General features: G+C 44.1%; 1 protein-coding gene across 2 annotated transcripts in view; it reads right to left on the bottom strand.

Annotated features, from left to right (window-relative positions):
* Positions 1–10,504, bottom strand: part of MAT2B (methionine adenosyltransferase 2B) — a 33,614-nt gene extending 23,110 nt beyond the window's left edge. Inside the window, exon 1 of one of the 2 annotated variants that reach the window (XM_019506498.1) lies at positions 10,399–10,504. In XM_019506498.1, coding sequence (XP_019362043.1) covers positions 10,399–10,428 — 30 coding nt within the window. In that variant the 5' untranslated portion in view covers positions 10,429–10,504. Of the gene's footprint in view, positions 1–3,594; positions 3,803–10,398 lie in introns of those variants that run through there. The other variant, XM_019506497.1, reaches the window with a different exon arrangement.
* Positions 10,505–14,813: the final 4,309 nt, after the last annotated feature.

Below are 14,813 nucleotides of genomic sequence, written 5' to 3'. Positions count from 1 at the left end.
TCTCCTGCCCAGGCAGGGGGTCGGACTCGAAGATCTACAAGGTCGTTTCCAACCCGACTTCTACGATTCTATGACTCTAATTGCCTACATGGAATGCTAAATCTCAGTTTGGGCACAACTTACTTCAATGCTTGAGAAGATTATCTACAGACAAGTTTACATAAAATTACGTATGATTAATGACATAGAAAACATTCTCTCATGTCAAGCACCAACGTTACAGAACCCAAGATTAAAACTGTAGCCTCAGTTTTCTGCCTCCAACCTGAACACCAAACAGGACTGAGGTCCAATGGAAGGAGTGGTGTGAAGAGACTCCATTGTAATGTATACACAAAAGTGGGCAGAATTTGGGTTGCACAAGACATTGTAACTCTGGAATTTCCTACTGTTAGAACGCAGAACTTTAAAGGACACTTCTTGGGTTGTAAAGTGTTTGGCTAGACAACTTCTGAGGATCTATTATTTTAAGAAAAAATGATGAAAAAGAAAATTGATAGGCAACCCTAATAACTTCCTTCAAGCATCACCATCAGTATTAAATGAATCCTAAACACTGCTACCACTAACTACTACATCTGATGGCAGCAAGATCTAAAAATTGTAAAAGAAATGGGCACCAGTGTGGGAAGCAGACATCTAAGCAGCAGCCTATCAGTCGGTCTCTTCCACCACCAACCCGGAGACATGAGGCTCTTGCTCTGTTCTCCTGTTTCACGAACAAGTTAAATTCTTGGTTGTTAGGGATGAAGCCCAGTCTGGTTTCCTCATAATAGAGCTGTTCCATAGTATTAGTCCTATTTTGGCATCATTCTGTTCCACTTGGCCTCAGATATGGAGATCACTAACTATGTATCAAGTTGCCAAATTTTTGGTGAAGAACTGAAGTGAATAAATAGAAACAGCAATTTTTATCAGGCTCGCTCTCGGAAGTTCCCATCAGAATTTCACATGGTTAAGTAGAGGCATTTCTGTACCCAGAAGGGGATTCTCTGTCAAATACCAGATGCCTGCTACAATAAATCAAGTTGAGTGTTTCTCAAAAAGTTCAGAAGAAACTTAGGTGATGGGCAACCTCTTAAATAATATGGTTTGCAACCAGACCAATTATAGTTTGGTATGCTCAAATTCAGTGAGACAACTGGATGATGTTCAACAGAAGCACTCTGGATTTACAAATCAAACACTGAGCTTCAATTTAAATTTGACTTGGAAATTGAAAACAGATTCCCATAAAAATAAGGTGAAACCTCATCAAAACCAGAATTTAACAGTAAGAGCAATTTGTTCTCTCTTGGTCTTTCTGACACAAATGACTAAGCAACTTTGTAACTAAGGGCAGTAGGCATTTCCTATCAACTCAAAAATCACAGTAGTTTCAAAAAAAATATAAGCTAATAATGGCCTCCCCCACAATAACCGTTACCTTATTTTTCTACATGCATAGAATGTCAACCAGATGCAATGTCTGCTGTTTAAAAACTGTTGGAGCTACTGCTATACATGATTTTGTGCCTATCAGCAGCAGCATAACTACTTTCTAGAGCGTTCTCTAGAGTAGCAACAGAATTAATAAGACTCATCAATTTTACCATTTCTTTAGAAACTGACTAGCACCTGCAGTGTTTATGGTGTGGTCTCAGCAAATGTGTGTTCTGCTTCCTCTATTCTTCAAGGAACGATTCCTACTTTGCCATGCATTTTTCTAGCTTTGGGGGCATCCACAGATCTCTCCGTCATTCTGAAGTCTTACAGGAAGGGAGTTTTTCTCTGTATGATGCAACATAAAACAGCATGCACATATTCTAAAGCTTACATGCTGTGACACCTGAAGACCCAAGTTGGTATGAAAATCAGCTTCACTACTGCCAGGAACTCTAGATGTGCTTCACAATTCAGAAGTCAGTCAGTTGCATTTGAATACATGAACCTGGAGTTATTAAGAAGTTCCATTGCCAACTAACTTAAAAAAAAAATACAAATTGCTCAGGCTGTTAGATGAAGATAGGATTCACTTTGCCAGAAGTTCAATGCTCACTAAGAAAAGAAAAAAAACAAACAAAAAAACAAAACAAAAAAAAGATGTTTAGAAGCCCAAACTTAAAAAAAAAAACCCACCAAAAAACTCCTTCAAATCAGAGGCTTCTTTTCAATTAGAATAATGAACAAATAAAGATACTAAAAACCCTGAGAAACAGAATAAGACATAACACTACTTTCTTTAGATATCACTTGAATGCAAAATAAGAAGAATCAAAAGACGACACACAGCACATTTCAAGGTTAAAACTGAAACAGAAATGTTTACCTAGATTCAATCCAACTACCTAGACCAAATAAGAACAAAGAAACTGACAGCATGAGCCATTAGAACCCTATAAAGTTTCGATGTTAATCTGACTCAGCACTGATAACATACAGCAATTAGAGGTGCATTTATCATATAGTATGGTGGGAAAAGGCTGGTGCTACACTGTACTTTGATGTCTCAGAACAAGGAAGTCATTCAAGACTATTGATACAAAGCTTTATTCAGCTCTTAGACTTAAAAACAGCGAGTTACCAGAAATTCAGAGATGAACTTAGAGAAAAACCAATTCTGAGAAGGCTGACAGACATGAATCCTGGTGAAAGACTGAACAAATAATGGGAAGTTTAGGTTGGATATTAGAAATAACTTTCTCACTAGGAGGGTAGTCAAACACTGGAACGGGTTACCCAGAGAGGTGGTGACATCTGTCTTCAGAGACTTTCAAAAAATTTAGCTAAACAAAGCTTTGGCTGGGATGATCTAGTTGACGACGGTCCTGCTTTAAGCAGTGGGTTGAACTAGATGACCTGGGTCCCTTCCACCCCTACTTTTCTATGATTCTATGAATGTGTCTAAACACAAACTGAAGGGAGTTTTGACCACATTTATTTAGGAAGATCCAAGAACACAACTACTCAGCATGTGTATACTACGCAGAATTTAAAGACAGCTCCCCCAGTAATGGATAGTGCAAGTCCTGCAGCAAAACTAACACAAACCAAGTCAGTTTATGCTGAATCAATAAGAAAAAAAACACCCACATCTTCAGTACAAGACAGTCACACAGGCCTAGGTGGACTTTTAAAGCTGGGAAGAAGCCTGCATGGAGAGCACTGTGCTTTTGCAAAGCCTTGAAAGAGGAGCAGATAAGCACACAGCAAGGTCCAAAGTAGTCAGTGGAGTCAGACCCAAGAAACAGCTCTCGCCAGGGTCGCTACCCAGCAGGGCCGGGTGGAGGGGGAGCAGAATTGCTTAGCCACTCATCACCCTCGGGGGAGCACGAGGAGTTCAGACAACCCCGGCCGGCTCGGCGAAGCGCCTACAGCCCGACACGGCCGCAGACAGGAGCGGAGCCACCAAACGTCAAGCGCCCGTGCAGCTGAGGAGGAACAAGAGCCACGACACAGGGGTGAAGCCGGGCTCCAGCCAGGGCCCTGGCCCCCGCACCCGCGGGAGGGGATGGGGTGCTCTCCGTCGCCGGGCGCTGCCCAGCGCCGGCTCCGGCCCAGGGACCCACGGGGAAACTTCCCCGAAGATTAAGCAGTCCCCGCCCAGCCCCGCACCTCCACTAGCTCGCAGCGCCCCGGCACGAAGCGGATCTTCAGCTCCTTCGCCCGGCCAACCATCCCCGCCGGCCTCGGCCTCGGCCCGCTCCGCCGCTTTCCCCGGGCCGCGGCCGAGCGCTTCCAATCGCCCCTCAGTGCAGCTGCTGATTGGCTGCACCACCACCAGACGCTGAGCGGACGCGCAGCCACACAGCTTCCTTCCTCCTCATTAGCTTCCGCCCCGCTAGCGCATGCGCACGCGTACGCCTCCGTCCTCCGCTCGACTGAAAAACATCGCCACAAGCCGGCTTACGCAGCTGCTTAAAGGGGCAGCGGCGGCTTGATTGGCCAGATCAGATGAGCCGATCTGTCTCCTCCCACCGCTTCCACCTGAGGCGTAGTTGGCTGGCGTGAGCTGGAGGATGGGTGGGGCAGAGCCAGCTCCTCCCCATCGCGGGTCTCGGCCCTGATCCTTAGAGAGCACGTGACTCCGCCCCGCCTCCCTCAGCTCCGCCCCTAGCCCCGGCTGAGAGACAGGCTCGTGGGCAGAGCCGCGCCCTCCACCCCAGCTCCAAATATTGGGCCCCGGGGGGAGCGGTGGCTGCATGAGCTTCCCTGCACAGGTACGTGGGGCTGGGCAAGGCGGCACAAGGCCCGTTCCCTATGGGAATGTTTCCACATACATGCACCCACAGATGCACACACATGTACACGTAGCTGTGAACAGGGGGACACATACACATATATACATGCACAGGTGCACACGTGTGCACACTTGGCAACTGTCTGTACACGTAGGTGCAGGCCGGCTGTAAGAAAAAAGGCAAAACCTGCCTGCCTGTAAAATGGACCGTCTGTAGGAGCGAGCAGGAGCCTGAGTGAAGGTCCCTCTGCAGAAAGAAGGTGGAGTCAAGTCTGAAGGCAGCAGAGTTGTGCCAGGTGGTGACCAGTGCTGGCAGGACCCAGGGCTATGCAGGGAGTTGCTCCATGCCCTGGGCTAGGATCTTGCAGTGGTGACAGTATGGTTCAGAGCTGGGGCACAGCTGCAATCTGCTGCCTACACACCCCTGCCCAGGCCATGCATCATTGGACTGCAGCTCTGCCCTTGCTGTCTCCAGAACAGCTCCCTGCCAGTGCTGCTGTGGCTGGTATCCATGGAAATCCTGGCCCCACACTGTTGTGGCACCACCACTGCTGGGGTCTACATGGAAGCCAGCTGCAGCAGGAGCTGCTCGGAAATGGAGGCCCACAGGCCAGATTTTGCCCACTCCTGGTGTGGGATGTGGTCAGGAGGGACCCTGGGTAGGAGCAGCACAGCAGAAAATTGATGCTGCAGTTCAGCAGGGTTACGACCCCCCAAATGGATATTTTTAATGGTAATCTAAAAACTGTTTGCTGACAACCAAAACTGTACTATGTAGAGGGAACCTGGCCCTTGTTCAGGGCCTAGTAGCAGGGTTATATTTTCATTATATAAAACATAAAAAGGTTGTTACTAAGGTGTTTGCAGATTGTCAATAAAAAAAAAAATCTTGGATTGGCAACCCTGCCATAGGCTATGGGCCTTTACAGTGGTGCTGATTAAGCATGTGATGACAAGGTGGCATGATGGTCTATGAGAAATTCTGAAATTTGATACAGGTATGCTGTTCCTACTTTTGGGAACCTCTGTTGTATAGAAGTCACAGGGTGCCAGTTTTAGCAAAACCCAAGTTCATTAGAGCTTTCATTATGCTAACCATATTATTTAGCATTAGACAATACTTCAGTGTGCTGTTTCCTTACAGCAGTGTGGAGCTATTCTCAGGCAATATTTCACGTATGCCTAACAGAAGAAATATTTTCTAATATCAAGATTCTTTGTAAGTGAATCTCTCTAAAAATCATAGTACATACCATATTTCTGGTTTGGCTAGCTAGCATTGTACTTAAGTAGCTAGCATTAAATGCAACTGTATTCCCATTGTAAGTTAAAAGTATTTTTAAATGTAGCAGAAATAATTTAATTCAATGTCTATGCATAAATATTTAAGTGAATTTCACTAAAATAAATATTTGTAATTACTAATATTAAATATATTAAGGCTAGAACACAAAATAATCAGAAAATACCAAACTAATGTTGTATGGACAACCTGTTTTCTGTCTCGGTATCTGTGCAAATGATATTCATTAGCTACACAATAATCTTTATCCCTTGAAGGATATTTGTCTTATTCAGTACAGGGGAAGAGTATGTCATGAATCAGGTAAAGTCATTTTTTAATAGAAAGTATCTATTTCTGATGGCAATAAGCTGCTTAAATTTCAAACACAGATTGTCTGCCAGCAGTTCCAATGAACTATATATGCTATTCAGTTGCACTTAGGGTTGATATCAATTAGCAGTGGGGGGGGGGGGGGGGGGGTTAGTATAGTTGGAGCCAAAGAAGAAAAACATAGTAACAATTTTTCTTTACAAAATAGAGAGAATAAAATTACCCTGATAAGTTAAAATAACCCCCTAGCACAGGGCTGTCCAGCTGGTGGCTTGTGGGCCACATATGGCCCTTGGGCTCCTGCAGCTGCCTTTCCCACTGCTGTGCAGTGGGGGAGGACCTGGGTGAGAGGCCACATGCAGAGACCTGTGCAACCTTCCTATGGCTGGGTAGGATCCATGGATTGGTTTTCAGAAGGGGCTGTGTGCCACTACCAGTGCTACCTGTGTAGTGCAGGGAGAATCCAAAAGGGCTGGGCAGTATGGCAGTACACAGCAGATGCCATGTGCAATCCCTGGCCACATGTAAACTGGAGAGCCATATTTAGTTTCTGCTGAAGTAGTGGGAGCAATATTGTCAGCTCCAGGTATTCCAAAAATCATGAATCAGTCCACACAAAATTCAGGAGAAACACCTCTCAAAACCCACAAAATCCAAATACACATACATATTTAGGGAAGACTTGAATTCCATTTTAAAGCTTTCTTCTGCAGTCACCAGGGCGAGAACATTTTTTTTTTTGGAAATATGTCTTCTTTAAAAAAAACAAAGAATTCTAAAATCTGGGGTTATAAGAAATCACTAAACTATCGTGGGACTTACTACAATTGAGGGAAGTCAGCAACACTTCATAGAGCCAGCCTCAGGACTGTTTACTGGTAATAAATGAAATATATTTGTTCCCAGGGCAGGAGAATGAGAAGAAAATATCAGTTGAATTTTAATCACTCTCAGGAATAGGTAATTCTGAAGCCTGTTGAAATAGTAAGTCTGATTTTGAATGTTGTTATTGTTGGATTACACTGAACGATCTTTCTGCACACTAGATTTAAATAGTTGTTTTTCAAGCACAGACAGGGGTTGAGGGCTCTTCCAGTCCGCACAATACATTCTGAAATCCACAGAATTCATCTCACTTTGTTTTGCCAAATACACGTGTTTAATCACCAGAGATCTGGGTTTTCCATTTCCCACAGAAAAACGGAGAAAACCACAGATTTCCCATTTTTATCAGAGAAAGTGTGGATTTCCCCTTTTAGCAGAGAAACCCATGGATTTCCCCCTTTTGGAAAGAGCTCTGCAGGCTGGCTGAGTTCCAGCTTGCAAGAGCTGTTTGCAAAAAGGGTGCGAAAGCCCCAGCCCTGCCTGGAGGGGGATGGAGAGGGGAAAGAGTGGGGCCTGAGGCTTTTAGTCAATCCCAAGTCTTGGGTCAGGCTCACTCTCCTAGAGCCTGTGAAGTGGTAAGTGGGGCTTGCAGGGGGTTGGGGGGTTGCTGGGCAGGGCTTGAGGGGAAGCTGGCTGGGGGCTCAGGAGTGGAGAGCTTTGCAGCCGGCTGGGAGCTGGGGTTTTGCACCCCCCCAGCTCCAGCCGGAGCGCCTAGCTGGCTGCAAATGCCCCCTGCTCCCGGCCAGAGTGCCAGGCCAGCTGCACATGGGACCTCAGTAGTACTAGCAGCTCGACCAGGCTCAGCTCCTCCATATGTAGTTTCCCTGAAGGGCTGATAACATGACTTGTGTGCAGCTGGCTAAGCGGCCATTCCACATCTTTCCCCAACACCTCCCTGATCCCTCAGCCCCCAGCCAGTTCCCCACAGGAGTGTCTCCAGTGTCCACACACACACGCATGTACAGATGCATACACACGTACACATAGCTGTGCGGGTACGCATATACATGTATACATGCACAGGTGCACACTTGCAATACACAGATATACATATGAAAGAGGGGTCCAGGGGGTGGGGTGGGCTTTAATTGTAATCACAGATTTGGCGGGGGTTTGTAAATTTTTTTTATCAGAGAAAACCAGGATCCCTGTATCACATTATAAGATTGCCAAGTAAAAATTCTATAGGCAATAAAGATTCTGCCCATAGAACTGGAAAGGGTAATGATGCCTCCAGTTCTATCCTTGTATTTTGGCTAGATTTTTTTCCTACTCATAAACAATGCTACTTTTAAATATTAGACTGCAGTAATCTGTTATCTCAAGCAAAGGTAGCCTCAACAGTGACTAGGGATAAGGGATCTGAGCCTACAGAAGGACTAAATTCTTTCAATTCTCAGTGTTGTTAAATGTTGTTCAACATCTAAGAAACAATTATAACCTCCTAAACTCCTTGACATGCAAAACTATACAAACCAAGTTAAGTAAGTGGCAGGTGTTCCTATATTTAGCAATTCTGAAAGTTACCTTCAGGATTACATAGCCTGTCAAGCACTTTGAATAAAATCTACTTCAAGATATATTCTACAAAACCCAGCAAAAATCCGCCAAACCTTTTTATCATTTACCAGTATTTTTTTCTAGTGTAAAGTGACCACCACTCTTGGATATTCTGCAAAAGTCTAGATTTTGAAAAAAATCATTCCAGATCTGAACCAGACAGTACTCTCTCAGGGCATTTCAGTCCTGCAGTTGTATGGAACTTGAAACTTATAAACACTAAATCAATTTCATAGCTATCATCAATAGTAAAGGAATCAGAATTCATTTCATAGCTATCATCAATAGTAAAGGAATCAGAATTCGTGGCTGAGGTGGTATCTTTTATTAGACCAACTGGGGGGTGGGGGTGTGTGTGTGTGTGTGTGTGTGTGTGTGTGTGTGTGTGTGGTGTGTGTGTGTGTGTGTGTGTGGTGTGTTTGCAAGCTTTCAGGCACAGGGACCTTTCATCGAGTATAGGAGTTTGCAAAGATTGTAAAAGTTCTCTTAGGTAAATATGAAAAGTGTAAGTAGTAAAGAGTACTTGTGGGTTACCTTGCATTCAGGCAGCTTTACCCACAAACTAATCAGTACAGCCACAATAAATATAATCAGAAGTGGTGGAAATTATGGCTGATTCCAGAGGCCTGTGGAGAATTTGAGACTGTCCCAGATTTTGCTCCTAAATGTTGGTCACTATATTCAGATATGTATGACCTATTTTATAAATCTCTAGGCTTGGTTGTATCACTTTGCCATCATTAAGCAAAGACAAATTAGCGTTTGCAGGGTGCAGAATTTTCATATGAAACGATGGGCAGCTTTTCGAGAAAGCATCTTTGGTAAAATATACTTGTTTGTACAGCAACCACATGACACATACAAAAAGGACCAATCAGACTGATCTTGCAAACACTCATTCACATGCTTCCATATCCTTTACTTTACTACTACTAAAGTTAGCAAGGCTAAGCACATACATTACAGGACTGAGGCTAAGACTTTTTTTGGCTACATTCAGGCAAATCATGGTCTTTATCTGCCAAAATTACTATAGCTTATGTAACAATGCTGCTGGTCTGATAAAAACTGAAGAGGAAAACATTACTGATATTTTTGGATTAAAGAAATAAGGATAGAAAAAAAGAAGGAAAACAAAAAGTTGAACTGAAATATTCAGGTAAACATAATTAGAAGAAATTCTAATGCTAACTGTATAACATGAACAGATGCAGGGATCTCTTCTTACAGTGGGACACTGACATTTACAAGAAAACGATATATGCATAAAAATAATATCAAGTTTTTCATAAGTCAGTTTCTTCCTCATAACTGCTACAGTTTATTTATTCCTTTACTAAAAGGAAAAGTCACACAAATGCTGTTATATTTAAAGAGATAATAAGGAATGTTGATAACAGATGGTTCTGAAACTTCTATGAAGCCTCTTCTGTATGATGGGAGATAAAAGATACTAGAAGGCAACAAGGTTTTAGTGCCTGTCTCTTTTTTTAAATCAGATTAAATTATACTTTCCCTACAGTTAAGAAAAAAAAAAAGTTTAAACACTGATTTTTGAAGAACAAAACCCAAAATTAAACATTTTCTAACTTATAGAAATACAGGAAAAAGTAACACATTAATACTAAATGGAGTGTCAAGCTAGTATCTTACTGTATTATACTTAGAAGCAATTATACTACCAACACACTTCATTGACTCTGGATTTGTATTTTATAATTTAACTTTACAAAAAAACAGGAAGAAGAAATATCTTTAAATCATATTTTATAATTTGCACTGAAATTCAGTAGCTTTTACATATATCTATCTAGGCTACATTTCTTACCCAGTGTACATCAGTATATGCATGCTTCCGTCTTGATAGTGTAATAGGTTGAATATCAGAGTCAGTGGAGTAGCAATTCAATTACAGTCCATTAAAGACTTGTAACTCAAAGATGCATCAAACAGGATACAGGTTATCAATTTACTATTTCAGTTTATCTTGGGTACTGGCAAACAGTGCAATTAAAAAAGCCCCCCTTCTCTCTCCCTCTTCCTTGCGTCTCACCCCCAAGGCTACAGTAATAAATGAAAGTATTCTATTGACCTTCCTAATAAATATTCAGAACCTTACCTGCTCCGTTTCCACCAGCATTTCAGGCATTGCCTCAAACTACAAAAGAAACAAATAAATTAACAGGCTTGAAAATTCTCAGTTCTGCAGAATGCTGGCTCTCCTTTGTCTTGCCTTTGCCTGCAGAGAACACATGGGTAGGGAGAAGTGATAGCTCTGCTGACCTTTGAAATCAAAATGCTAATCTGAGCCCAGATCACGTGTGTGAGAGTCAGCCTTCCGAGAAATACTGCTGCAGGGAATCAACATAAGCTTAAGATACGCAATAAGAACTTGAATTTTGATTTCATGACAGCCGATGCAAGCTAGCACAACCATTTATGTGCACAGAAAATATTAAAGGAAATAGCTTTCTGTTGTGATCCTTTGCAATTTTCCTTTTGTAGGTGGAGCTACCTAGTTTGGTCAAATAGTTGACTCATGTCGCTCTTGTCTTAAATGTAACCGTAAAGATTATGAGCGCCTACCTACCTACCATAGAGTTAAATAGATGCACATGTCAAAACATATCTTACTTTTTAGATGTATATTTATATTAATAAATATGCATATGCTACAGTGATGGATTCCCACTACCTTTACAAAAATATCTAAAATATAAATCAACTGCTGACATTTGAAGATTTCCTAATTTATTATGTTCCTAGCCTATTATTTTAAAGATCTATGGAATACAGTTACCTCTTTAAAAAAAAAAAGAAGAGCCCATGTTACTACCAGTAGGGTTAGGCCAGGTGGATTCGTATGTCCCACAGCTACAGGGAGGGTGCTAGGAGGGTTCTTCAAGAGCCTGGTCTGCCAGAGCCTTCAACTAAGCTTTTAGAGCCCAGTCTTCCCTAGCCATCAACACATCCCAAGAATTTCCCTATTCTTCAACACCAACACTTAGACTAGCTCAAGCAACTCCAGCAGCCTCAGGGACGGCCAAAGGCAGGAGACCCCTAGCAGCAGAACCACATAGTCTGGCTGCAAGAGGATGACAGAGCGAAGTGGGAAGCCAAAGAAGACACAGGAATAACCCAGGGAGAAAGGAAAAGATGCAGAGGTGGTGACAAAACACAGAAGCACAGACTAGGATGGGAACCACATCAGAAAGAAAGAACAGAAGGCAGGCAGAGAGAAAATGGAAAGGGAAGGGCAGAAATTGGGCTGAAACACCAAAAGGGGAAGATGCAGGACTTGGGAAAAAGAGAAGGAGGCAATGAAGGAGGAAATGACAGACCAAGCAGGGGACTAACTTGAGAAGGGGAGGAGTGGGGGGGAGTTAATAACCAGAGAACAACAGGTTGGGGAGAAGTGCAGCAGGAACAGGAATGAGTGTGTAACCTGGGTGATACACAGAGATGTAACCCCTCTCCAACTGAAGGGATCAGAGTGGGTGCCGGAGCACCATGGGAGAAGTAGCTGCCTGGGGTGTGCAGCTTTCCTCCTATTCCCTGTAGCATAGAGCCAGGATGCCAGTTAGGACTTACCCATATACCATTTAATGAGGGGGACAGGGTTTAAAACATAACGTAGATACAAGGGGGTATAGTGTACCTGGGGGGACAGGTGAACTTGGCAATGGTTAGGCATACTCATTCAATTAATAAGAGATAGGTTGCCAAAATATGAGATGCAAGTTAACAAAATGAGATGCAGCTTAACAAAATAAGAGACACGGGTACCCCAGAAGGCAGGAGAAAAGGGATGAGGAACCCATCTCCCCAGTGGGGATTCCCTCCCCCCAGCCAGGCACTCCTGAGTGGTCTTGACCCAGAACTCCTTTCCCAGGTGGGGAATTCCCTTTTCAATCAACTCACCTCTCAATTGCCTTACCTAGGAACTGAACCCATGTCTTCTGTGTGGCAGGAGGGATTCCACCCCTAAGCCATCAAAGCCTGGGTTACCAGCTGCAGCTCAGGCTTTTGTACTTCGGGGAGCCTTCCCAGCATCAGCCATACACCCCACCAATCCATGCACAGGGAAGCTGCCTCTGCAGCTCCAGCCAGGATCTGTGTGTGCCACTTTGCATGTCGGGACCAACACCCTGCCACTTCAGGACTCTTCTGGGGCAACTGCTCTGCCCCAACTTGTCAGCTCTACCAGGTCTTCTTACATCCTTTCTCCATCCCACGTTGGACTGGTCTTTTTGTCCCTGAAGCCAGGTGTGCTGCCCTTTTATCCTCTGGAGGCCCCCACCCCAAGCTTTCAAATGGACTCAAGCAGGGGTTGGGGTCTACAACCAGGTCTAGTTCTTTGCCCTGGCCCAGGTAGGGGTAGGGAAAACAAAAAGGGGGAAGGGTAAGGTTCGTTCAGCTTTCAGGGTCACCGCCAGTAAGTCTGTCACAAGTGAACAAAGAAGGGACGTGCTGGAATGACAGGACAGATGTACAAGAGTCAAGGTGGGAAGTGAAGAACCAGGGGACTCCAAGTTCAAGTGATTAGGTAGGATAGACCTGTGGGGACAAAGCAGGCAAAGAAAACCGCGGAGAAGGGTCAGACCGAGTCAGAGGGTAAAGGAAGAGGCAGAGAATAGACAGGGAGCTACTAGACCAGGTGACTACAGAGCAAGTGAGTAAGTGAATTAAAGTATACCAGATGACAGAACCATTGAAAAGGAGGTTGAACAAAGGCTTGACAGACAAAAGGAAGAAGAGATCAGAAAAAAGGCAGAAACCAGGACCAGGGTTGGAAGGAAATGGGTACAGCTAACCAATGGTGGGAGGAGGTTGTGAAGCTGTTGGCTACAAAGGACCAACTCACGGGATCATAATACTAAATTATTGGATGGGATGTAAAGTTACCCATAAAATCATAAATGCAAACTTTGAGTTATGGGTGGTACTGGTCACCTTAGCGCGCGCGCGCGCACACACGCACACGCACGCACGCACGCACGCACATACACACACTCATTCAAACCCACGTAGTATAGTGTATAGTGGCTGCTGTAGTGATTGTGAGCACTGGTGTCAGTATATCTACCTATGTGAGACCCTGCAGTCTGCTGTTGGTGGTCAGCTTCCTTCAAGGTGATGTCTTCTCCAGAAGGGGTCACGTGCTTGTCCTTCTGTCTTGGTAGGTCAGGTGCTGGATGGGAGGGGCAGCTTCACTGCCTTTTATCCCTTTCTGGCAGACTTGTGTAATCCCCAGTATCATCTTGGCTACCCAGTCCAGAGGTCGCTGTCCCACATGGATCTTGAGTAGTACCTGACAGCTGTTAAGTCACAGAGGTCTCTGCCTGCTGGTACCTGAAGTTTTGGGAGTCCACCCTTGACTTATTGGCTGTATTGTCATGGGTTACAGGAATAGTCCATAGGGTGAGTGCTCAGTTCCAAGAACAAGTTCTTTAGCTTGATTAGCTTAAAATGGAGTTCCTTTGGCTAGGCTGTTGTCCACTGATGATCATTCACTCGACAGATTTTATCACTTTACAATTACAGTTTCAATGAAGTTTTAACAATGGTCCAGGGTGTAACTTCATTCTACAGGGAGTACACTCCTTAAGAGTTTAAAAGTAGCAAATACAAAATGCCATGGTAAAGATGAGACAGATGAAATATGAAAATGCACTGTGAGAAATACATAAAAATGCAATGTGAGGTAGTGAGGATCAAAGGCTACTGGGGACAGTATATTTAGTCTTTGCAGTGGATATTTTAGTTTTGTTTTCTTTAGTGATACTGAGCTTAATTGATATGTAAATGTAGTTTCTAGGTTTCTCCTACAGAAAGCCACTTCAGCTTTCTGGCTTGCTCTGAGCCTTGTCACACCCATGCAATTAGTGTGCTAGGTCTCTGCCAAAACTTAGAAGAAATGCACAAAATGAGGGGTGCAGACAAAAAGGGGCTTCTGTTATATCCATGTCCAGAAGGGAAATGTACAAAGGGGGCTTTCTGCTACAAAGCAAGGTAAAGGGGGACAACAGACCCCCAAACTTGGCTTTACTCAGGTAACCAAGCCAGATTTCCCCAGAATCCTTAAACTATACCCAACCGAGTCACGCCCCACACCAGAACCAAGTCACACCCAGCAATGTAGACTCATCCACCTAATCCAAGGCCACAAAAGGGAGGAGATAGCCAGGACTAGAAACAAGATAGGACCAGGGGCTGACACAAAGGACTATGCAGGCAAGAAGGGAGAAGTGAGGCATGAAGTCCCAGGGAGGGGGACGGGGGTTGTGGAAAGGAAACAGCAAAAGGTTTATGAGGCAGAACTGGTAGATATGTGCACCAAAAGGACCAAAGCAGGGCAGCAGTCTTGGGGCAGAGATTGGGAAACAGAGATTGAGAAGCAGAGTGGGACAGGGAGGAAGAGGCATGGCATAACAAGGGTCAGGGTGGCCAGAGAACAATGGGGATACCATGTGCATCACCAGGCAGGTAGGAAAGCAGCTCCCACAGGTAAGTCTGGGTGCAGGGGAGGAAATC

The sequence above is a fragment of the Gavialis gangeticus genome, unplaced genomic scaffold (genome assembly GCF_001723915.1).
Source record: "Gavialis gangeticus isolate Ggan-Ray unplaced genomic scaffold, GavGan_comp1, whole genome shotgun sequence".
Taxonomy (NCBI): Eukaryota; Metazoa; Chordata; order Crocodylia; family Gavialidae; genus Gavialis; species Gavialis gangeticus.
This window is presented reverse-complemented; position numbering and strand designations above follow the sequence as displayed.